Source organism: Mobula hypostoma, chromosome 6 (assembly GCF_963921235.1).
Source record: "Mobula hypostoma chromosome 6, sMobHyp1.1, whole genome shotgun sequence".
In the NCBI taxonomy this organism is placed as follows: domain Eukaryota; kingdom Metazoa; phylum Chordata; class Chondrichthyes; order Myliobatiformes; family Myliobatidae; genus Mobula; species Mobula hypostoma.
The window spans coordinates 31092986-31116470 of NC_086102.1; the positions used below are offsets into that span (position 1 = coordinate 31092986).

Below are 23485 nucleotides of genomic sequence, written 5' to 3' on the forward strand. Positions count from 1 at the left end.
ATTAGTTACCTGTTTTCGCTAACAAAAGGTGTTCTTCACTGTTACAAAAAAAGGCAGCACGCGCCCCAAGCACCCAAGCTTCTCCCCCAGAACTACATTCTAGCCAGCACTGCTTAAACACGTGCCTGTGAGCAGCCGTTAGCAAGATGAGTTCTAAGGTATCGGAAAAGCCTAAAAGAGCTCGTAAGGGTGTTACACTTAGCATAAAACTAGACATAATTAAGCGTTTCAATCGTGGTGAACGAAGTAAGGACAAAGTGAGTTTGGCTTGTGGAAGTTGACAAAGATGATGTTGAAGAGGTTTTGGCATCCCATGATTAAGAACTGATAGATGAAGAGCTGATGCAATTGGAAGAGGAAAGGATAACAATTGAAACTGAATGCAGTAGCGAACGGACTGAAAGTGAAGTCGTCCAGGAACTGAACGTGAAGCAACTCTGTGAGATTTTCCCCGCAATTATTGCCAGAAAAGTACGACTTTAATTTTGAAAGGGTACATCAGTTTAGGGCATATTTGCAAGATGTTTTGAGTGCTTACAAAGAACTGTTTGACAGAAAAATGTGCGCGGCTAAGCAGTCGAGCATAGTGTTGTTTTTCAAGCCTTCCACATTAGCCACAGCAGACGACGAACCTCAAACTTCGACACTGAGGCAGGCAGACACAGAAGAAGATAACCTGCCTGCCCTGATGGAAAGAGACGACAATGAGATGACACCCCAGTGTCCCACCACCCCAATCCCCGGGCCACGGACCGATACATTGCCACGGAGAATGCAGCAGTAGCCGAGACGCACCCAACACATCCTTAAGAAAAAAGCTAAAATGAACAAGCTAATTAATTAGGTAATCACAAAATAATCTGCAGATGCTGTTGTCAAAGGAACACTCATAATGCGCTGGAGGAACTCAGCAGGTCAGTCAGCATCAGTTGAAAAGATTAGTCGACGTTTCAGCCCGAAACGTCGACTAATCTTTTCAACTGATACTGACTGACCTGCTGAGTTCCTCCAGCGCATTGTAATTAATCAGGTGCTGCCCGGCACGTAAATGTCGGCCCAGATCAGAGGCGATTGCCGATTGCGTTGCCTCTGATCTGGGCCAACATTTACGTGCCGGGCGGCACCTAATTAATTAGCTTGTTCATTTTGCCTTTCTTTCTTAAAGATGTGCTGGGTGCGTCCCGGCTACCGCTGCATTCTCCGCGGATCGGTATCAGTTTGCTGCCCGGAGGTTGGGAACCACTGCACCACCCCAACCTCCAACGACTCAGCCTAACACACAATCATCAGTGTGCTCGGCACTGACTTCTCGATTCCGGTAAGTGATTCTACACTGTACATACATTATTTCTACTTTATATCGGCTGTGTATTTTTACGTGTTATTTGGTATGATTTGGCAGCTTCATAGCTTAAAGGTTACTGGAGAGTGTTTCTGCGGTGAGCGCTTGCGCTGTGTTTCTGCCGACGGCACTTGCGTGAGATTTTTGCTACAGAGAACAGTGCGGCAATGATTGTAGAAAAGTATTTCTACTTTATATAGGCTGTGTATTTATCATATCATTCCTGCTTTTACTATATGTTACTATTATTTTAGGTTTTATGTGTTATTTGGCATGATTTGGTAGGTTATTTTTTGGGTCTGCGAACGCTCACAAATTTTTCCCGTACAAATAAATAGTAATTGCTTCTTCACTTTACGACATTCCGACTTACGAACTGTTTCATAGGAACGCTCTACCTTCGGATGGCGGGGGAAACCTGTACTGTAAAGACGTTGGAGAAGGCCTTGTTGTCGGATGAGACTAAAGTGGGACACTTTTGGCCTCAACACTAAGTGGCACAAATCTAATACTGCACATCAGCCAGGTAAGGTAGCATCATGCTCTAGCGAGGCTTTTCTGCAGCAGGGACTGGAAATTTGGTCAGGATTGATGGGAAGATGAATACTGCTGAATACAGGGAGATCCTGGATAAAACCTGCTAGCCTCTGCCAGATAGCTTACACTTTGGAAGAAGTTCATTTTTCATCAGGACAATGACCCAAAGCACACTGCCAGAGCAACCACCGAGTGGCTTCAAATGAAGAAAACTGATATCCTAGCATGGCCCATTCAAGTCCTGATCAAAATCTCGGACAAGATCTCAAGATTGCTGTCCACCACCAATTCCCAACTAACCTAGCACAGCTTGAGCAATTTTGCAAGGAAGTATGGGAAAATCTTGCTCTATCACGTTGTGCAAAGCTAATACCGTCGGCCCTCCTTATCCACGAGTTCCGCATGCGCGAATTCAACCAACCGCGAATCGAGAAAACCCGGAACTGCTCTTCCAGCACTTACTGTTCAAGCAAGTACAGACCTTTTTCTTGTCGTTATTCCCTAAACAATGCAGTATAACAACTATGTTACATAGCATTTACATTGTATTAGGTACTATAAGTAATCTAGAGATGATTTAAAGTATACAGGAGGATGTGTGTAGGTTATCATGGATTGGGATCGAAAAAAACGGAAGTTCTCTTACTAGGTAAGTCGGAACAGGTACATCTGGTATTATTTAGCGTCAGTTAGTCAAATGTTTGTCTTAGCATATAGTATATACTTTACCTTTCTATGCATATAAAACTTAAGAAACGCATGTTTCAGCACTGGGCTTGGGAACAGAAGTTCTCGAGTTTGATCCAGTGACAGACCGCTCCCGAGTGCGCTCTCTATCCATGTCGGGTTGATGTGAGGATCAAAACCCCAAACCCCAAAAATCCAATAACTAAAGCACTGCGTTGCTTAGTAATAATTGTTGCTTTCATTGGGGCAGGGCCTTTCTTAATTCATCCTTTAAAATTATTCCGATTGTTGACCGACTGTAGCCTAACACTTTTTCAATGACCGATGGTGTTTTACCTCCTTCCGATCGCTTTATTATTTCCACTTTATTTTCAATCGTGATTATATTCGTGAACAGAAACATTGCAGATTCAGAGCTCCGCCGCCGGGTCCTAATGTCCACCGCACTGAGACAGGTTAAATAAGGTCCGGGGTTCCACTGGGTCCTAAGGTCCATCGCATCGAGACAGGCTGAATAAGGGACTTGAGCATCCGCGTTTTTTGGTATCCACGAGGGGTTCTGGAACCAATTCCTCACGGATAAAGAGGGCCGACTGTAGAGACTTATACAAAAAGGCTACTGACTAAACTAGCTGTGAGAGTTGGTTCAAATAAGTAACTGAGCAAAGGGGGGAAAATGAACACTTTTAAACTGCTGACATCTCAGCTTTTGAATTTTTAATTTTTCATGCCTTACAACTTTCCCTGTTTTGGGGGCTCTGTGAAAAAGGAGCATGTGATTCACAAATAAAAATTCTCAGTTAAATTCATCAAAATCCCTGGTTGTTATACTCATTTATGTGAACAAAGGGTTGGGGATTGAATACTTTTACTCGGCACTATAATTACTAGTCCTTCGTCACTAGGTCCAAATCCTGGAATTTCTGTCCAATAGCACTGTGTGAGTAACTTCAGCAGAACTGTTGAGGTTCAGGAGTAATTAGGGATGAGCAATAAATGCTAGCCCAGCCAGTGATGCCCAGATGCAGAGAATAAATATAAAACCCAAGGGCAGAGGAGACAGGGGAGAAGGATTTAATTAGATTATAATGCATGTGTTGTTAATTGGAAGTTACTCAATTTCTAATGAAAGACCAAAGGGAGCAAGAGAATGTCACAATTTTTTGGAAGAAAAAGCTTAAAAGGAAAAGTAATAAACAAGTTTATTACATTGTTCTATTTTCAAAAATATATTAAGTTTCAACGACAACAACTCCAAAATATTGGATTTTTTTTAGAAAACACATTAGCTAAGTTACAAATCCAAAAACAAACCTAGGCCCCGAGCTTCCTTCCAGTTAGAAAGGAAAAAAAATACCTTTTTCATAGTTTGAAGTTATTCCAGGACAATCTGTAAAGATGTGGGAGTTTTGGCAACCTAAATTGCCAAACAATAGTTTGTTAGCATTTACCCGCAAGAAAAAAAATCTCATGGTAGCGTATGGCGTCATTTATGTACTTTGATTAGGGTGTGTGGAAGGGATACCACCTCTGGTGAAGGAGCTTGTGGTGTTAAATCAGCTAATACCAGATACTCAGCACTCACCTGTGGCTCCAAGTCGCTGTTTGGATGTGACAGCGGCCGCACCCCAGCAAATAGTTTCAACAGGCGGGCCTCATGCCCAGGTGAGATATGGACATGCATGTTCTAGCATGCAGTCAGCTCCAGCGGACTGGGTGGATGAGGTATACAGTGAGATCCAATGGCCAGGGAGGTGCTTCTGCAACACTCTATGGAGAGCGAAGGGCAGAACGGGACACAGAAGACAACATGTTCATCCACGCCAACCAAGAGAGACTCCAGTTGTGAAGTTTACTCATACCACTGGACCTGGACTTCTGAGGTTGTGAGAGTAGAACTGCTGCAATGCAACAGTTTCTCTTCACTTCTAAAAACCCTGCCACATAGGTCTTTTGTCATCATCAGATACAATGTTCAAACATTCATATATACTTTGATAACAGATTTACTTTGAACTTTGATATTTCATGAGAATTTCATAGATGAATTCTCTCCCATTCACTGTACTTTTGATAATAACCTAAAGTTAATTTCTCCTTCCAGTTTAGAAGTTGTATGTGAACTGTGGCAAGTAAAACAAGTAACATGTTTCTCCATAGAGTCATTCTTCAATACTTAACTCTTTCAAACTTCACAGTAGAGATAGTTAGCACCCACTGGAAGTAGTACTTGGAAGAACTCCTTAAAACAAGCCTGTCTTTGATCCTAGCCTCCTTGATTTATTTCACAACATATTTGGAGATTCTGCCTGGCTGCTACCTTGGCAAAGAGGAACTTCTGGCACAAATTCACCTTCTCCTCCTTTGATCTTGGAACAGCAGAGCCTGCCAGAGCACCTCAGATTTTAAACAAGCAGTTAAATCCATCCATGCAAATTACAGAGTGGTTCGTCTACTTTGAGAGGAATTATACTGCCTTCGCAATGTATGGATCCTCCGCATACACTCCTTCCAAATAGCTAAACAGCTCCTCCTCAAGTTAAGAGTGCATATTCCATCCACAAAATAGAAGATCATATACATCATACACCTAGCAAAAACTTAAGCAAAAATTGAGGAAGCAGTATCAATGACTTGATAACCAAGATTATCTGGAAACATTATGTATTTTTTTCTCTAATGTTTGCCCCAATGACACATATGCCAAGAAGAATCTTAGCATAAATACTGTATGTTTGTAAAAGATGGAATTGCAGGCAATAGCTCCATTGTTACATCTTCTAGCTGCTCAGGAAAACTGGGATAGATGCCCTCCTCTCATTCAGACAGAACTAACACAAGGATATTAATGTCCCAACTGATGTCAAATATTCAAATGCTCTGCTCTGTTCTCTTCAGCAGAATTAGCAACTTGGTGACACCACAGCCAAGGCTACAACCAGAGTACAGTCGTCCCTCGGTATCCGCGGGGGACTGGTTCCAGGACCCCCCGCGAATACCAAAATCCGTTGATGCTCAATTCCCTTATATAAAATGGCGCAGTATTTGCATATAACCTACGCACATCCTCCCGTATACTTTAAATCATCTCTAGATTACTTATAATACCCAATACAATATAAATGCTATGTAAATAGTTGTTATACTGTATTGTTTAGGGAATAATGACAAGAAAAAAAAATCTGTACATGTTCAGTACAGACGCAACCATCGTAGCTCTTCTGGGAACGCTGATGCTGCCTCGGCATCAGCTGATGTCGATTCCCCCCACCCCCCCCGATCTTTAAGTTCTTGAGGCTGTAGCGCTTTACATAGCTAGCCAGCCATCCCTTACTAGCCTTAAACTCCTTCCTTTCGCTCACAACACAAGTAGCGAACGAACGAGACGCGAGGCGAACAATGCTCAAACAATGAGTGCTGGAGAGAGACTGTGGATCTGTGAAATGGCGGGAGGCTACAGCTGGGTATGCCTACACATCACTTCATTCACGTGGATTCTGCGTAGTGCTCGGCATGTGGCAAATTCAAGTTTTGCTTTTTGGAACTTTCTGGAACTTTTTTTGAATATTTTCGATCCACGGTTGGTTGACTCCACGGATACAGAACCCGCGGATACGGAGGGCTGACTGTACTTCTGTGCATTTTTCCGTACCAACCTGACCTACTGCTACAAGGCACATACATTCAAAGTGAATTTCACTGTGTGGCCAGTTAATTAAATTGTCAAGTTTTATTTCCAATTTGATGCCTATTAAATGGTCTTAATACTAAGCTGCAAGTTACATTTTGCTGTTCAGTTTAATGTACATCATTTCACTTTCATTTGCTGTGTAGATCATATTTACACCACAAAATAAAATTTGTAATCACTTTTATCCTACATATTAATTTTAAAGATAAACAAAATTTTTGTAATCAGAAATTACTTTGCAACCCATTGTAGGGGGGGTTTGTCTCTACTGCCTAGGCTAATTAAAATGGCTTCTTTGTTATGTTATACTTGGGAATGCTTCTTTGTTATGTTAAATGCTGAGAAAGCCCTCCCGCTAGCAGTTTGTTGAATCACGTTACTGATAAGAAGGTGTTATGAACCAATTGGGATAGTTGTTATGTTTTTGGTGTATCTGTAAGATATTGTATGTGCGGGGTTTTGGGGCAGAAGGCGGGAGAGCGAGACAGAGGATGGACCAGGTGCTGTGAAGTCCACTAACGGAGTCGGACCCCGAGGAGGGCGTTCGGCGAGGAGACGGAGACGGACTCGGACTCATGTGGAGCGTCTGGTTGACCACCGTTGTTGCTCCCAGGTGGCCGGTCAAGGTGGTCCGAGGGGTCGCAGGGTGAAGAAGGGTCCTGAGCTCCAACTTGTGTGCACGAAGAGATTGAACTTTGATAAGTGTGGCGCCTTTTATTTTCCTTTTATATTTTATTCTCTATTAATTATATAGTTCCAGTAATATCTATAAACTGTAAATCATTTAATCGTATCTGGTGTATTGTCTGCTATTTGGGCGGGGTGGGGTACATCACACAGCATCCACATAAACTATTACCCAGTTTGGCGGGGCCGAGGGCTGTTTCCCTAGACGACAGCGAGCCAAGCGACCCTGAGGGTGGCCAGGGGGGCTACATTGTGTGGGCTTTGTCCAGGATTGGGTCTACTGGTATGCTGTGTGGGTGCCCTGTTTAAATCTGTAGTGTGTGTCTCTGTGGGTTATTTGCTATTGATTGCTGTATGCGTTGTGGGTACAGTCTTTGTTCGAGATCGGGCTGGCATTGACGAGTTGGAGGTGGCACTCGGGGCTATCCATGCGGTTGGGAGAGAGAGGAAAGAGTGGTCTGATTTGGAAGTCGGGTCTGCGAATAAATGTTCTAGCTCTGGCAGACTCCGCCTGGCGTTTGGGATAGTGTCCACCCCAAGAGGGGCGGAGACATGGGCGGAGCGGATCTCTCAGTTGTTAGATGAGTGGCAGTGCTCGGTTGAGGGAGAGTGACAGGGATTGGTTGAAAGTTTGAGTAGGTGGGCTGGTGACGGTATTAGAGCTGTCAGGTTCACTTACACCGTAGTGACAGCTATCAGTTATTTGAAAGAGGGGGGAAAGTTTTCAGTGTGTCTTCTCTAGCTAGGAGGGCAGCTAAGTTGCATGCAGTGCCAGGGGGATCATTTCAGGGGATCATGCCCCTCCTTCAGTTGTTCAGCTGATCAGAGAGGTGTCGGGAAACTTAGTGGAGGCCCAGTGGGGGAACAGCTTGGGGTCTCTGGGGAGACCATCAACATCAGAAGTCTCCAATTATATAGTTAGTAAGTTCTCAATTTTTTCTTCAAATTCTATTAATACCACGTATAAAACATTTATCCCTTTGAGCAACATACAAAATCCTTCATCACGGTCTCAGCCTGAAACGTCAACTCTTTATTCCTTTCCAAAGAAGCTGCCTGACCTGCTGAGTTCCTCCAACATTTTGTGTTTTGCACCCTGGATTTCCAGCAACTGCAGGATCTACTGTGTTTTTCCTCTTTGAACAGCAGTACAGTATTGGAATAAAATCTGCAGAACTGCAAAGCTCAAATAGTTCACCCAGATTTTCCTTAAAATTATCTAATGTATATAAAACTACTGGAGTACTTAAGAGTCTGCTTTCATTCTCAGTTTTGAATATTCTGGAATGTTTTCTTGTTTTACTTATTACTGCTATAACCACTAGCATGAATTAAATTTAAAATGTTGAGTCCTTTAAAGCACAGAAAACAGATCATTGTTCACATTAAATATGTAAATGAAGTAAATCAAAGAAATGAGTGATGGATTTTCATTTAACCTGTACTCATTCAACACCTGCTCAAGGATGCTCCCCATGAGTTCCATCAAGTCAAATGTGCTCTAACTAATCTTTATATTCCTAAATATGGATAAATGATCTGCATGGCAGAGATTACATAAGAATACCTTATTTTGGTCACAAGACAGTTTTGGAATAATGCAAATCATGGAATCTTAGTAACAATGAAATCAATGGCTCTAATCATACCTACCACATAGAAGTGACCAACTACCCAGCCTCAGGATTTTTCTCTAAGCACTTCTCATGGAATTGGCCTTGGTCTAACCATTTTTAAGCAACTACACAATAAGAAGGGAACATGTTTGATGTTAACTACATATCCTTGCTATCATTCACAATTCCAAAAATTATGAAACAACCCTTGCCTGATGTTGATACTACAATCAAAATTTCAACATGCAGCAAATGAGTCGATATTGAGCAGAAATTTAAACAAGCCAGGTTTAACAATGAACACAAGTTTTCAGAAGTGCCCACCATATACATACTAGAAGGTGGATGCAAGGACTATTTTACCTGACAACTCTTTATAGGACACTTTTATACAGTATCTTTAACCAGGCAAAATATCCCATGTTACTCAACTAAAGCATTTTTGTTACTGATCAAAAAAAAACTCAGATGACCAAGGATGGTGGACTTCAGAAAGGGTCAGGATGCCGTTCAATGACTACATCTCAGCATTTAACATCTTCATTCCTACAGCTCTGACAGAAAAGTTGCAGAACCTGGGCCTCTATACCTCCCTCTGCAACTGGATCATCGACTTCCTAACCAGATCATTATCTGTGCAGATCGGAAAGAACATCTCCACGTCACTGACAATCAACATAGGCGCACCTCAGGGATGTGTGCTTAGCCCTCTGCTCTACTCTACAACCATAACTGCATGGCTAGGCACAGCTCAAATGCCATACATAGATTTGCTGATGTACAACCTTTATTGGCAGAATCTCAGATGGTGACCAGAGGGCGTATAGGAGCGAGATATATTAGCTAGTTGAGAGGTATCGCAGCAACAACCTTGCACTCAACATCAGTAAGCAAACACGAGGAAATCTGCGATGCTGGAATTTCAAGCAACACACATAAAAGTTGCTGGTGAACGAAGCAGGCCAGGCAGCATCTCTAGGAAGAGGTACAGTCAACGTTTCGGGCCAAGACCCTTCATCAGGACTAACTGAAAGAAGAGCTAGTAAGAGATTTGAAAGTGGGAGGGGGAGGGGGAGATCCTGTGTCTATCAGTAAGCGAAGGGCTGACTGTGGACTTCAGAAAGGGTCAAATGAGAGAACATACACAGTTTGAGGACATCTGGTTTGTCACCTAAAACACTCACAAATTTCTACAGGTGTACCGTGGAAAGCATTCTAACTGGCTGCATCACCGCCTGGTAATGGGGGAGGCGGGAGCCTATTGCACAGGATCGAAGTAAACTGCAGAGAGGTGCAAACTTAATCAGCTTCATAATAGGCACTAGCCCCCATATATCCAAGACATTTTCAAGGGCCAGTGCCTCAAAAAGGTGACATAAATCATTAACGACCCCTCCCACCCAGGACATGCCCTCTTCTCATCAAGAAGTGGGTACAGAAGCCTGAAAGCGCACACTCAACAATTCAGGAACAGCTTCTTCCCTTCTGCCATCCGATTTCTGAATGAACCCATGAACACTACTTCATTATTATTTTTACTGCCGTTTTTGCACTACTTAATTAACTATTTAAAAAATATATTAATTCTCAGGTTTTTTTTCTATATTATCGTGTATTGCGTTGTACTGCTGTGCAAAATTAACAAGTTTCACGACATATGTTGGTGATATTAAATCTAATTCTGATTCAGTATGGTGGAATTAAATGACATCTTTTTATTAAATGACGTCTGGGAACAGCTTCTTTCCAACTGTGATAAGTCTGCTGAACGGATCCTGACCCAGATCTGGGCAGTACCCTCCAAATATCCGGACCTGCCTCTCAGTTTTTTTGCACTACCTTACTTCCCATTTTTCTATTTTCTATTTATGACTTAAAATTTAAATTTTTAGTATTTACTATTTTTAACTATTTAATATCTTTAATATTTAATATTTGTAATCAGGGAGTGTGAAGCGCAAAATCAAATATTGCTGTGATGACTGTACGTCCTAGTACCAATTGTTTGGCGACAATAAAGTATAAAGCATTATTAAAGTATTACCCATCTTAAAAGGAATAAAGATAAGTAAACACAGAGGGATTTAGAGGACAGATCCTATTGTCTAGTAGCAAGCTAGAAAGCAGGGGCTGGTAATTTGAAATTAAAGGATTTCAAAAATATTTTGTTAACAAACTGGAAGATAATGCAAGTTAGTAAGTACTATGGATGTTTTTTTTTCTCTCCAGCTATTCCTAGTTCTCACAAATGGAACCATTTCATTCTCCATTGATATTGATTCTCCATAAACAGTGTTGGGGACCATCATCAACAACGATGAGACAGCCTACAGAAATAAGGTGAAAAAACTTAAGGCCAAATGCTTATCTCAACTTCATTCACCTCAACACTGAACTGGTTCCAGAACCTATGGACTCAGTTTCAAGGATTATAATTTATATTCTTGATATTTATTGCTTATTTATTATTATTCTGTCTTTACCCCCTTTTTGCATTTGCAAATTTGTTGACTTTTGCACATTGGTTGGCTGTCTGTCTTTGTTGTGTGTGGTTTTTCACTGATCCATTTGTGTCTGTTTGTATTTACTGTGAATGCCCACAAGAATTTGAAACTCAGGGTAGTATATGGTGACATGTATTTTGATAATAAATTTACTTTGAACTGAAGTCCACTGTTCACTATAATTTTTCATCTGTGACAACTATTGTTCTTAGTAGCTAGAGCATTAACACTGGTGCATGGCGCAGGTGAGTAGGCAATTTTAAATTTATAATAGTACATACTAGTCCCGAGTAATGAACTGAAACATTTAAATAAATCCCATGACAATACTGAAAATCCTGATCGTTCTTTTTTGACATGAATTAAAAAGCCAATTAGTAACTTTGTAGGTTTACTGACTACTATCCACTTGAAGTTTTAACTAAATTGCAGGGATCATAATTAACATTAGCCTCCCCAGAGATAACACCAAGTACAAATGTGTGTACAGATTTCTAAACTGCATCATGTTACTGTGCTGAAGAAATTAGGAAATATACGATAATCCCCAAAGGAAAGGAGAAAAGAGCAAGGTCACACTGTTAAGTAGACAGCCAAGAGCAAAGCAGAACAGCCTGGCAGACAACAATTCATACTTAGCTGAAGCAGCATCTAGAGAGAAATTGACAGTAGACGTTTCAGGCCGAGACCCTTAGACACAAGCGTTTCGAGCCAGGTCCAAGAATTCGGCTATTCATTTCCTTCCATGGATTCTGTCTAACTCGCTGAGTTCCTCCAGCATTTCGTGTGTTGCTCAAAATTTCCGGTTTCTGCAGTATCCCTTAAGTGCGACAGTTTGTATTATAAGATGCAACTGGGAAGAGAAATAAGGAAAGCATACATCTAACACAAAAAGAGCTCCAATCTTGCTGAAGGGTCTCTGCCCAAAACAGCAACTGTACTCTTTTCCATAGATGTTGCCTGGTCTGCTGAGTTCCTCTAGCATTTGTGTGTGTTGCTCCAATAGGCATGCATGTTTATCTGAAGATCCAGTGAATACATACCAAGATAGACTCATGGGCAGTTGTCGGCCATAAGTCTTGCACAATTAATTTGTATAAAACTGTAGAGCAGCAGATACAGTAACCAACATTAACAATTACATTTATCAATTTCACTTTTCACAGTAACTCTGATTATCTATTAAGCAGTTGGGAGACTTGGGAAACTCACCCAAGTCCCATTTCCTGCACTCCCTTGAAATTCACCACAGGCCCTCTTCCTGCCATCCCCTCATACTCTACAGGTTCTTACTATGTTCACTAGAAAATAAGTTAAGTAGTTTAAAAAGTATGCTGGGGTAATAGTCCAGAAAACTTGGCAGCCAGGCAGGCACCATAGAAATCCCAAGTATGCCAGATTAAGAGTATTACTGCAATGATATTAAAGCCAGATACACTAAAATAGAAAGATTAAAAACTACTTACAAAGCCAGCCGGCTCAAGACATATTGAACATGTTCACATTCTGCAGCGAGAAGTGGTCTTGCTTTGGTAAAACAGCAAATCGCATTTTTAAGCACTTGAAGTAGTGGCAAAGGCACCTGCCATTTCCCAGCATGCCATTCAGTTACCTGTTTGAGGAAGAGAAGACAGAGGGTTATATGCTGACTTCTTTGGCCATCACTTTTCTAGCTTTCTACAACAGTTACTAAAATGTTGCAGATACAATCCAAATCTCTATTTGCATAGTTCACAATTCAATTGTCAAATGTAGAGATTAGGACTGAAAGAGTTAAAAAATATATTATCCTGAAAGAGGCATCAGAATAAATGGATTGGTACAGGCACAATGGACCAATGCTGTGACAAATCCGAGAATAAAAGCAAATACACAATCTGTTGAAGTGTAATCCAGAGTGAAAAAATACAGTAAAATGCAATCTGGTATCTTTTATATACTGTACCATCTTTCTTTTTCAATAAAAAATATTTTATATTTAAGAAATGGTTTTGCAATATTAAATGGTTGACAAACAATCCAGCAAGTTTTATCTTTTTTGCCCCACGTTGATCACAGCAACAAAGATTATAATCAAACATCAAGTCAGACAAACACCCTTCATGTTACAGAAGTTTTTTCTTTTAACACGTGGTTAATTTTTGCTCAACTATTTCCATGGGGGTTCTACAGAATAAGGATTTACTTTTTTGTTAAACTTGCTCAGCAGCAAGTGACTCCACTATCGCTAAGTACCTTATTAATTTTAAGGATACAGATATATAGCTATGAATAATGCAAGGCTCAGAGATCAAGACATCCAAAAGGTGGTCGCGGGAGACTGAGGAACGATTACAAGATTGCCTTGAGTTAGTGGACTGGACCTCGTTCAAGAACTCAACTAAGGACCTGAATGACGACACCAGGGTCGTTACAGACTTCATTAATTAAACAGGTGTGGATGAGTGTGTCCCTATGAAATCACTTAGGGTTTTCCCCAATCAGAAGCCCTGGATGAACAACGAAATCTGTAACCTGCTGAGAGCCAAATCAGAGATATTCATAACTGGAGATCAAGAGTGCTACAAGAGGTGCAGGTATGGTCTCCAGAAAGCCACCTCTCAGGCAAAGTGAAGAATCTGGACTAGACTGGAACCAGTGAGGGATGTTTGACAGCTGTGGCAGGGTTTGAATGCCATAACCTCCTACAAAGTTAAATCTTATGACATAGGGCGACAGCAGAGTTTCACTTCCAGATCAGCTTAATGTCTCTATGCTCACTTTGATCACCAGAACAGGGAGGAACCATCATACACCACCATGTCTCCTGATGATCCTTTGGTTTCAGTGTCGGAAGATGACATGTGGGCTGCATTCAAGAGAGTGAATCCAAGGACAGCATCTGGTCTGGACGGAGTACCTGGCCAAGAACAGAAGACCTGCACTGACCAACTGGCGGGTGTATTCACAGACATCTTCAACCTCTCATTCCAGCAGTATGTGGTTTCTACATGCTTCAAGCAGGCTTCAATTGTACAGGTATCCAAGAAAAACATGGGAACCTGTCTAAATGACAATCGCCCAGTGGCACTTACATCCACAGTGAAGTGTTTGGAGAGACTGGTGTTGAAGCATATCAGCCCTTGTCTGAATGCAATCTGGATCCACTCCAATTTGCCTACCAAAAGCAACTGCTGTAGACTTGTTGCTATCTTGTTGACTCTTCACACAAAGACAGAACATCTGGATAGCAAACATGCATACATCAGGATGCTCTTTATTGATTACAGCTTGGCACCTAACACCATCATTCCCTCAAAACTAATCAGTAAACTCCAAGACCTGGGCTTCAATACCCCCTTGTGCAATTGGATCCTGGATTCCTCGCTTGTAGACCCCAGTCAGTTTGGATTGGCAAAAACATCTCCATCAGCACAGGAGCACTGCAGGGATGTGTACTTAGACCTCTGCTCTACTCACTTCACAACTTGTGTGGCTAAGTACAGCTCCAACACCAACACCATATACAGGTTTGTTGATGAAATCACTGTTGTGGGCTGTATCAAAGGGGGTGATGAATCAGCACAAAGGAGGAAGACGAAACACTTGGCTGAGTGGTGTCATAACAACAACCTCTTACTCAATGTTAATATGACCAAATAACTGATTGTAGACTTCAGGAGAAGGAAACCAGAAGCCCATTAGCCAGTAATTATCAGAGGATCAGAGGTGGAGAGGGACAGTAACTTTAAATTCCTGGGTGTTACTATCTTAGAGAACCAGCTATCATATAAATATTATTGTGGAGTTAGGACAACAGTGCCCCTATTTTCTCAGGAGAGTGCAGAGGTTCAGCATGTCATTGAAAACCTTGGCAAACTTCTATAGATTTGTAGTGGCAAGTATGCTGATTGGTTGCATTACAGACTAGTATGAGAACATCAATGCCTTTGAACAGAAAATACTACAAAAAGTAGTGGATTTGACCCAGTACTTCAAGGGCAAAACCCTCCCAACCATTGAGCACATCTACATGAAACGTTGCCGTAGAAAAGCAGCATCAATCAAAGATCATCTAGGCCATGATCTTTTCTCGCTGCTGCCATCAGGTAGAGGAGGGTACAGGTGCCTCAGGACTCGCACCACCAGGTTCAAGAGCAGTTTCTACCCCTCAACCATCAGGCTCTTGAACAAAAGGAGATAATTACACTTATCCATTGAGATGTTCCCAGAACCAATGATCTCACTTTAAGGACTTTTTATCTTGTTATTTCAAGTTCTTGTTATTTATTTATAGTTAGACATTTTAACAGTCTTCGATGCTTGTTCTTTCATTGATCCTGTTTACATGTACTATTCTATAGATTTGCTGAGTATGCCCGCAGGAAAAAGAATCTCAGGGTTGTATGTGGTGACATGTATGTACTCTGATAGTAAATTTCACTTTGAACTTTGTCTCAGATGATAAAATTCCATTGTATTTAAACCAAGCTATTGGCAATCAAAAGCTAATATATCAACTACAGGTAATTTAGCATTTCAAATCACCTTTGCAACTCCCATATATTCTTCAGTAAAAAATGTTTCAGGCATGTTTTTTTCTGAACTATGCATAAGCATTTTGAACATCTAAACGTGTATTTGACAAAAATGCACCTTATTTGTCACCTGACCACTCGACAATATAATTTTTAATAAGTCTTAGCCATGTTTTAATTCTTTAAATAATGGTTCCAGACAAGCCTGACTACAAGATACATAGTTTATAATCGAATAAAACCCATCTAAAGGCCCCAGACCTGTCCCATTCAGACAAGTGTGCAAGTGACATTGGTCATTTGATCAATGTATACCTCAAATCTAGCTATCCATCTCTGTACCACACATCTAACAAATAACTATGGAACTGAACATTTTAAATGAACCAGCCTCTACATTAGTTTGGGGTGGCAAAACCACTGTAACAGTTCAATTTCTTCCAAGTAATTTTAAGGTTGCTCTCATGCTCTGGATTCAAAACACATTTCCTTTTGCATTTTAACCTCAACTAGAGGAAAACGAGACCTGTCAATCAACCTTGTCAACAGATGTTAACTCTTTACTCTTTAGTATCACTGAGGTAAATCTACACTGTGCTCTGATTAAGACAATGTCAAAATGCAGTACCTACAACTGAACAGTCCAAATTATACTTACTGCTAAACCACCCATAAGGTGCTCTTCATGAAAAAGAATGACTCCAACTCCCATAGATGCTTCATATAGTGATTCATGAAGTGAAATAAGCTGGAGACCATATACACAGATATCTGATCTCTCGCTCCATTGCTGGATTTAGCATGTTCATGGGAGGAACTCAGTCACACTGAGCTGCCAGGCTAAGTGCACTTTGTGTCTGGCCCCTCAGCTTTATGCCAGTCATAGATGGAAATGTAACACAATTCTATTTATATAAACAGGGTCACTGACCTAGATTGAAAAGCACAGGTACTTTTTCTTCCAGCACATCTTACAAACTTAAGGGTTTGCTATTACTTAAGTAGTTTCTTAATGCTATTAATTGTTTTATATGGCTCATTGACTTCCGACAGCAGCCAGCTGTCAAAGGATAGTGTGGTGGCAAGGGCCGAGAACTTGCTGTTTGTGGCGGAGTCACCTCATCAGCAGTCAGACACTTTGTTTCAAGAAACAGTCATGGCAGCAAGATGCTCAGGAGCATAAAGTAACTGAAGTCGCAAGGACAATATCAGAGGCAAGCAGAGGACATAGGGCAAGCCCAACATATGAGGAATGACTTCCACACCTTTATACTTCCAAAATCAAAGCAAGCTTTCCATATGTTTTGTGATTACTTTGTACATATGTACATCCAAATCATCTTGTACTTTGCAACTCTTAACTTCAGTAAAAAAAATCCTTACTTATCTTTACTCCTCATATCCAGCGTGAAATGACATCACACTTCCCCATATTATATTCAGCCTACAATACTTCTGCATGGTAAACTAATCTATGTTTTTTAATGCAATTTCCTCCTCCCAACAAAACAATTTGTTTTGCTTTCCAACTGACCATCATTCAAAATCCTCAATTTACAACTCCCTATTCGTGCATTTCAATCATTGTTAAAAAGGTTCACCCAAACAGTTACCAGCCAGTTGTAAGGTTGTTGACTCAGTCATACAGCATGGAGAAACCCACTGAATTTGAGCTGCCGGTTGAGCATTCACTTCTATGAATCCCTCTTTAATCTCCCACATTCCTGTCAACTCCCCTCAGCTTTTGATACTCATCCACATGGTACAAGCAATTTACAATTTCCTAACCTGCAAGTCTTTGAGATGAGAAAGGACACCATGTAGGCAAAGGAAGAACATGTGAACTCCACATATCAGGACACAAAAGCTGTGAGGCAGCAGCTCTGCCGGCCACACGCAGTGCTACCCCAAATCAAATCATATCACCTCTAACCCATGTATTTTTTACTGGAAGCATCTCGTTTGCCTTCTTAAAGTCCATGTAGACATCAATAGATGAAGTCTGAAGTACAGATTCATTAACCTTATTTCTCGGTCTACTGACACTACCCAACTTACTGAGGATTTCCAGTGTTTTCTGTTTTTGTTTTAAAAAGACATCAATGGACATGCCTCATATATGACTTATTATTTTAACTAGAATTTATCAAAAATAAATCTTCACGAAAATATTCTGCTTTTTCACAATACTGATTTGCTTTTTTGACATTGATATACATTTAAGAACTCAGTTACACTGTCCATAGACTGCGAGCATACACTGCTGGCAAACTGACAAGTCACTAGTTTCAAAGAAATATAAAAAATATGTATATGTCAGCGAACCAAATGAGCTTGAGACAAACACCAGAAAAAGGGCACCAGTGAATATAAAGGAAGTATGGGAAACAGAACCAGGTGTATCAGGTGCCAAACTATCAGTATCTAATAAATAATCATAGTTTTACAGTATTTTAATTTTTTATTCCAAAAACAGAATTCTGAATTCCAACTGGATTGCTTGGAAAAATTAAAATCAGCAGCGATCCAGAATTCCTCTACTATTTCTTGAACCATCCTGGTCTGCAAAACATAGAAACATAGAAAACCTACAGCACAATACAGGCCCTTCGGTCCACAAAGCTGTGCCGAACATGTCCATACCCGAGAAATTACCAGGGTTACCCAAAGCCCTCTAATTTTCTGAGCTCTATGAAGTCTCTTAAAAGACCATATCGTATCCACCTCCACCACCGTCACTGGCAGCCCATTCCACGCACTAACCACCCTCTGTGTAAAAAACTTATCCCTGATATCTCCTCTGTACCTACTTCCAAGCACCTTAAAACTGTGCCCTCTCATGCTAGCCATTTCTGCCCTGGGAAAAAGCCTGACTATCCACACAATCAATGTCTCTCATCATCTTGTACACCTCTATTAGTTCACTTCTCTGCCACTACAAGGAGAAAAGGCCAAGTTCACTCAACCTATTCTCATAAGGCATGCTCCCCAATCCAGACAACATCCTTGTAGATCTCCTCTGCACCCTTTCTATCAAGATCTACAGATTTGTCAATCTTGAGTTTTCTTATATTCAATACTTAAAAAAAAACTTAAGGGTTTTATCCTTGCAACTACAGTAATTTTTAAGTTCTCTCTGAAGATGTTTTGAACTTGACTTTTAGCTGGCAGAATGTTATAACATTTTAATGAACAAGTTTGCAGTTTCCCTGGTATTCATTATAGTCTCATGCATGTTCCCAACAGATCCACATACCAGTTATCACTCAATTGAGTTCCTGTACACTATTTTTCATATTTTATCCTACACAACCAGAATTTTTCTCAGCTTCCTTATTTCTCCCTTTTGACTGGACTTCCACTTTGCATTATCCCTGTGGTGCAGCATCAGATTTTGGTATGAGATGGTTTGCCTTACCCTGATGATAGACAGTTACACACATCACACTCCATCTAAAGTGTCTGCACTCTGAAAGGGATATGAAGATATTCAAAGTTTTCCCTTGGTGTGTCACTATCTCTTTAACTAATAAGAGTTATTACAGTTTCCAACTCTGAGAAGGAATGATCCAGGATACAAATATTTCCAAAGGAGCCATGCCTATTCAGGACAATCCATCAAATTTCCACATTTAAACAGCCTACATTGGCGTTCTCAATTCTAAATTTATTGTCCAGAAGATGGATTTCATTGGTTTACTTCTCAAGCTACTCCCAGGATGGCGGGATTGTCATATGTCGAAAGATTGGAGCGACTGGGCTTGTATACTCTGGAATTTAGAAGGCTGAGAGGGGATCTTATTGAAACATATAAGATTATTAAGGGATTGGACACGCTGCAGGCAGGAAGCATGTTCCCGCTGATGGGCGAGTCCAGAACCAGAGGCCAGTTTAAGAATTAGGGGTAGGCCATTTAGAACGGAGTTGAGGAAAAACTTTTTCACCCAGAGAGTGGTGGATATATGGAATGCTCTGCCCCAGAAGGCTGTGGAGGCCAAGTCTCTGGATGCTTTCAAAAAAGAGATGGATAGAGCTCTGAAAGATAGTGGAATCAAAGGTTATGGGGATAAGGCAGGAATTGGATACTGATAGTGAATGATCAGCCATGATCACAGTGAATGGCGGTGCAGGCTCGAAGGGCCGGATGGCCTACTCCTGCACCTATTGTCTATTGTCTACTTTATTTTGCTTATTATTTCAAAATAAAGAACAACATTGAGTTTATCTTTGCTGTATTAATTTTTTATTTTCCGATTCCAATGTCAAACATTCTTATAAGCAAAATATTGTAACTATCAGGAGAAAACTTTATTAGATATGCTCAAATTAGGTTAAATGTCAATCATGAGCAAATCTATGATTGCTAAAATATAAAGCAAAACCTGTTTGTACTCTTCTCAAAAACAAAAAAGGCAAACTATCATTTACACTTACGTCACACAAAATTCAGCATTGGGACTTCTTAAACATTTTGGGCCCTGATATAGTAACGCAAATATTTGCTAGATTTCGCAGACTATAGACATGTATGTAATGAGTAATGTAATGACCAGACCGGATAAACCATCACACCTCCTTCCGCATCAAGTAAAATGCAGAGGCAGAAAACCCAAAATAAAAAGGAAACTGCTAGAAACAATCAGCATGTGAATGAAGCAGCACCCATGGAAAGAGCAAAGTTAACATTTGTCAGAACATTATCTGTTTCCACAGATGCTGCCTAACCTGATGAGTGTTTCCAGTATTGTCTATTTGTATTTCATATCTCCTTGGTCAATTTTGTAACTTTTTGATGAAAGATTCAGAAATGCTGTTCTCTATAAGAAAAAAAAAGGATAACTTGCTGAAAAATAATTTCCAAGATCCCTACCATCTGATTTCTGAATGGACATTGAACCCATCAACAACACTACTATTTTCAATTCCTAGTTATTGAAACTAAAATATGTATACTTATTGTAATTCAGTTTTCTTTATTCTCTCTATTCTTATGTATTGCTTTGTACTGCTGCTTTAAAGTTATATTTCATGACATATGCTGGTGATATTAAAACTGATTCTGATTTATTAAAAGAACACTACTGCTTTATGAACTACACTATATAATCCCCTTAGGTGTCTTCTCAACATCGAACCCTTTCAGAAAATATAATTTGAGCAATAAACCAGGGCAATCACTAATCTTCATATTGCATGCAATAGAAAATAGTTGCTATTTTGATGATCAAATCTTAAGTGGTTTATTAAAGAACTGTCGTGATAAAATCCACATTAAACATCGATGATGCAAACGCAAATCCAAAGGGGAAAAAAGTTACTGTATATACAACACGTCTTCCCATAATAACTATAAACACTCAGTTAAAAACGAAGATGTTGTAAATTCGAGTAGCAACATTTATGCTATAATGTAAAATAATCAGTGCAAGAATTATTAATATCAAGAGTAAACTACGGCAGTGTTGAAGTGGTTGTAATGGTCCAGCAAGGCAAGAAAATTTGCATCAATTATGTTTCACGCTTACAATGCAACTTTGCTTAGCTATTCTCTACAATAGATATAACATGGTCTCAGCTACAGATTAACAAGCCACAGGAATTGTAAAGTAAAATCACAGTTTGGAAGCAAAAAACAAGTGCAAAACTGTAAAATGCATTATATCTTGGAATACCAAGAAGTGGAATGCTGCAAATGTACAAATCCCTAAAAAGCATCTGCTGTCAATTTCCTCTCAATCCTCGGACTCCCTTACTTGGCATGCTTACCTTACCACCTGCCTTCTTGCTGGTAAGAGTCTCAAGAGTCATCTTTGTCTCCTCTTGGCCCCATTTTAGATTAGATTAGATTAGATTCAACTTTATTGTTATTGTGCTGAATACAGATACAAAGCCAATGAAATGCAGTTAGCATCTGGCCAGAAATGCAAAGAATAGTGTTATTTACAAAACAACTGTGAATAAAAAGTAAGTGCTACAGCACACAAATATAAAAGCACTGAGTCAGAACAATATGGGTGCAATACTGCTTAGCGCTGTGATATGAAGTTCAGCAGGGTCACAGCCTCAGGGAAGAAGCTCTTCCTGTGTCTGCTGGTGCGGGAGCGGAGGCTCCTGTAGCGCCTACCGGATGGGAGGAGAGTAAAAAGTCCATGGTTAGGGTGAGATGCATCCTTGATAATGCTTTTCACCCTGCCCAGTTTAAACCTCAGTTTAAGCAGCACACACAAAATGCTGGAGGAACTCAGCAAGTCAGGCAACATCCATTGAGTGGAATAAACAGTCGCCTGCATTTCGGGCCAAGAGCTTTCGTCGTGACTGGGAAGTAGTGCAGAAGCCAGAATAAGAAGGTAGAGGGAGGGGATGGAGGACAAACTGCAGGGGAATAAATGCCCTGGTGAAGGGGAAGAGGGGATGCAGTAAGAAGCTGGGAGGTGATAGGTGGAAGAGATAAAGTGCAGAAGGAGGAACCTGATAGGATAGAGAATAGGACAGCCAGCTGCTTATTCCCTGCCATAGATGCTGTATCAATTGCTGAGCTCCTCCAGCATTTTGTGTGTGGTGCTCAAGATTTCCAGTATCTGCAGGGTCTCATGTGTCTTTTGGCTTGGTTTGACAACAGTCAGTGCTTCACTGACAGCCTCTGCACCACGTGCCTACATACAAACACAAAGTATGAACTATGTATGCACCTTTATAGTATCAACCATATAAATGCTAATATTGCAGATTTAAGGTACCCCATTGACATATTTACCTACATATACAGCTGGGAGGCACTTAAACATCAGACTGCTTGGCCCAACTGGCCTGAAAACAATTATATTTAGCCAAATACTGGGAGAGAAAAAAATCTACATGTTACACAGGTCAGGTTCTATATCAGTCCTAAATTATTTAATGTAATAAATTCTGGAAGTTTTAAAAAAAATAACTAATGCATTTAAATTAGCACAATATTTTAACTGCAGGTTGAAAAGCTGAAGTCAAACAAACAATCCATTCCTTTCGCCCTATTCAGGACAGCAAACCCTCTCCAGTTACCAGAATCCAATTAACTGATAGGCCAACGATTATCCAGTCGATAACACCTTACCATCTTTCACCGAAACTTTAGTTATCATCATAGGGCCTGACAGTTTTGTTGATACACAGTGATAATAAAATGCTGCCTTCAAGATTGAGAGAGCGATCACAACTCGCACTTACAAAAAAGGAGTTTCAGATGAGACTTAACAACTCTATTCCGGGGGGGGGGTAAAAAAAAGTTTCTTATATGAAGATCGTCCTTCAAACTCTCACAATTAATAGCCAAGCAAGGTAGAGGAAAGGGTCAAACAGCTCCACCAGGAACAAGACACATCAAGTACTGCAACTGTGGCATTGCCCAGCGATGGGAAGGAGGGAGGGAGGGGTACTGGGGGCTGTCAGGCAGCTCACTCCCACATCACTGAATTCCTCCCTAGCACCCCCCTCCCCCCCACAAAATTAAATACCCTTACAGTGAGGCGCACTCACTCGACAAAACTTCAGGCAGTATTCGTTGGACGCAGCGACCAGACCCAGGGACATCCGCAGTTCGTTCTCTATATATTCCAGTTCTTTCCTCAGACTCGCTCCCTCCAACTCCTCTTCTTCCGCCATGCTTCTCAGCCCTACCTGCGCGTACCCAACGTACGGACGCGCCTCCGTCACCGCACCACGCTCGGGCACGTACGTTGCCATCCATGGTCCCGCCCCCACCGTCTCCTATCCCCCACATTCCAGTTGGTTCCCCCTCGCCGCTGCGTTGCACGAGGACGTGACGTGTCTCCGCAGTGACGCCCGAGTTGTTGTGCTGGCCTTTACGGGAAAAGGGGGTGGTTTCTCTGGTGATTGACGCATAGTCAGCCAATAATCATAAACCA

At 40.8% G+C, this 23485-nt stretch overlaps 1 protein-coding gene across 2 annotated transcripts in view; it reads right to left on the reverse strand.

Annotated features, from left to right (window-relative positions):
* LOC134347902 (zinc finger protein 654-like) overlaps positions 1–23236 on the reverse strand; it is a 64888-nt gene extending 41652 nt beyond the window's left edge. For both annotated transcript variants that reach the window (XM_063050499.1, XM_063050498.1), the window contains exons 1-2: positions 23097–23236; positions 12531–12676 (exon numbers count right to left, since the gene is read on the reverse strand). In XM_063050499.1, the coding sequence (XP_062906569.1) occupies positions 12531–12676; positions 23097–23222 (272 nt within the window). In that variant the 5' untranslated portion in view covers positions 23223–23236. The remainder of the gene's footprint in view (positions 1–12530; positions 12677–23096) is intronic.
* Between the last annotated feature and the right edge of the window lie 249 nt (positions 23237–23485).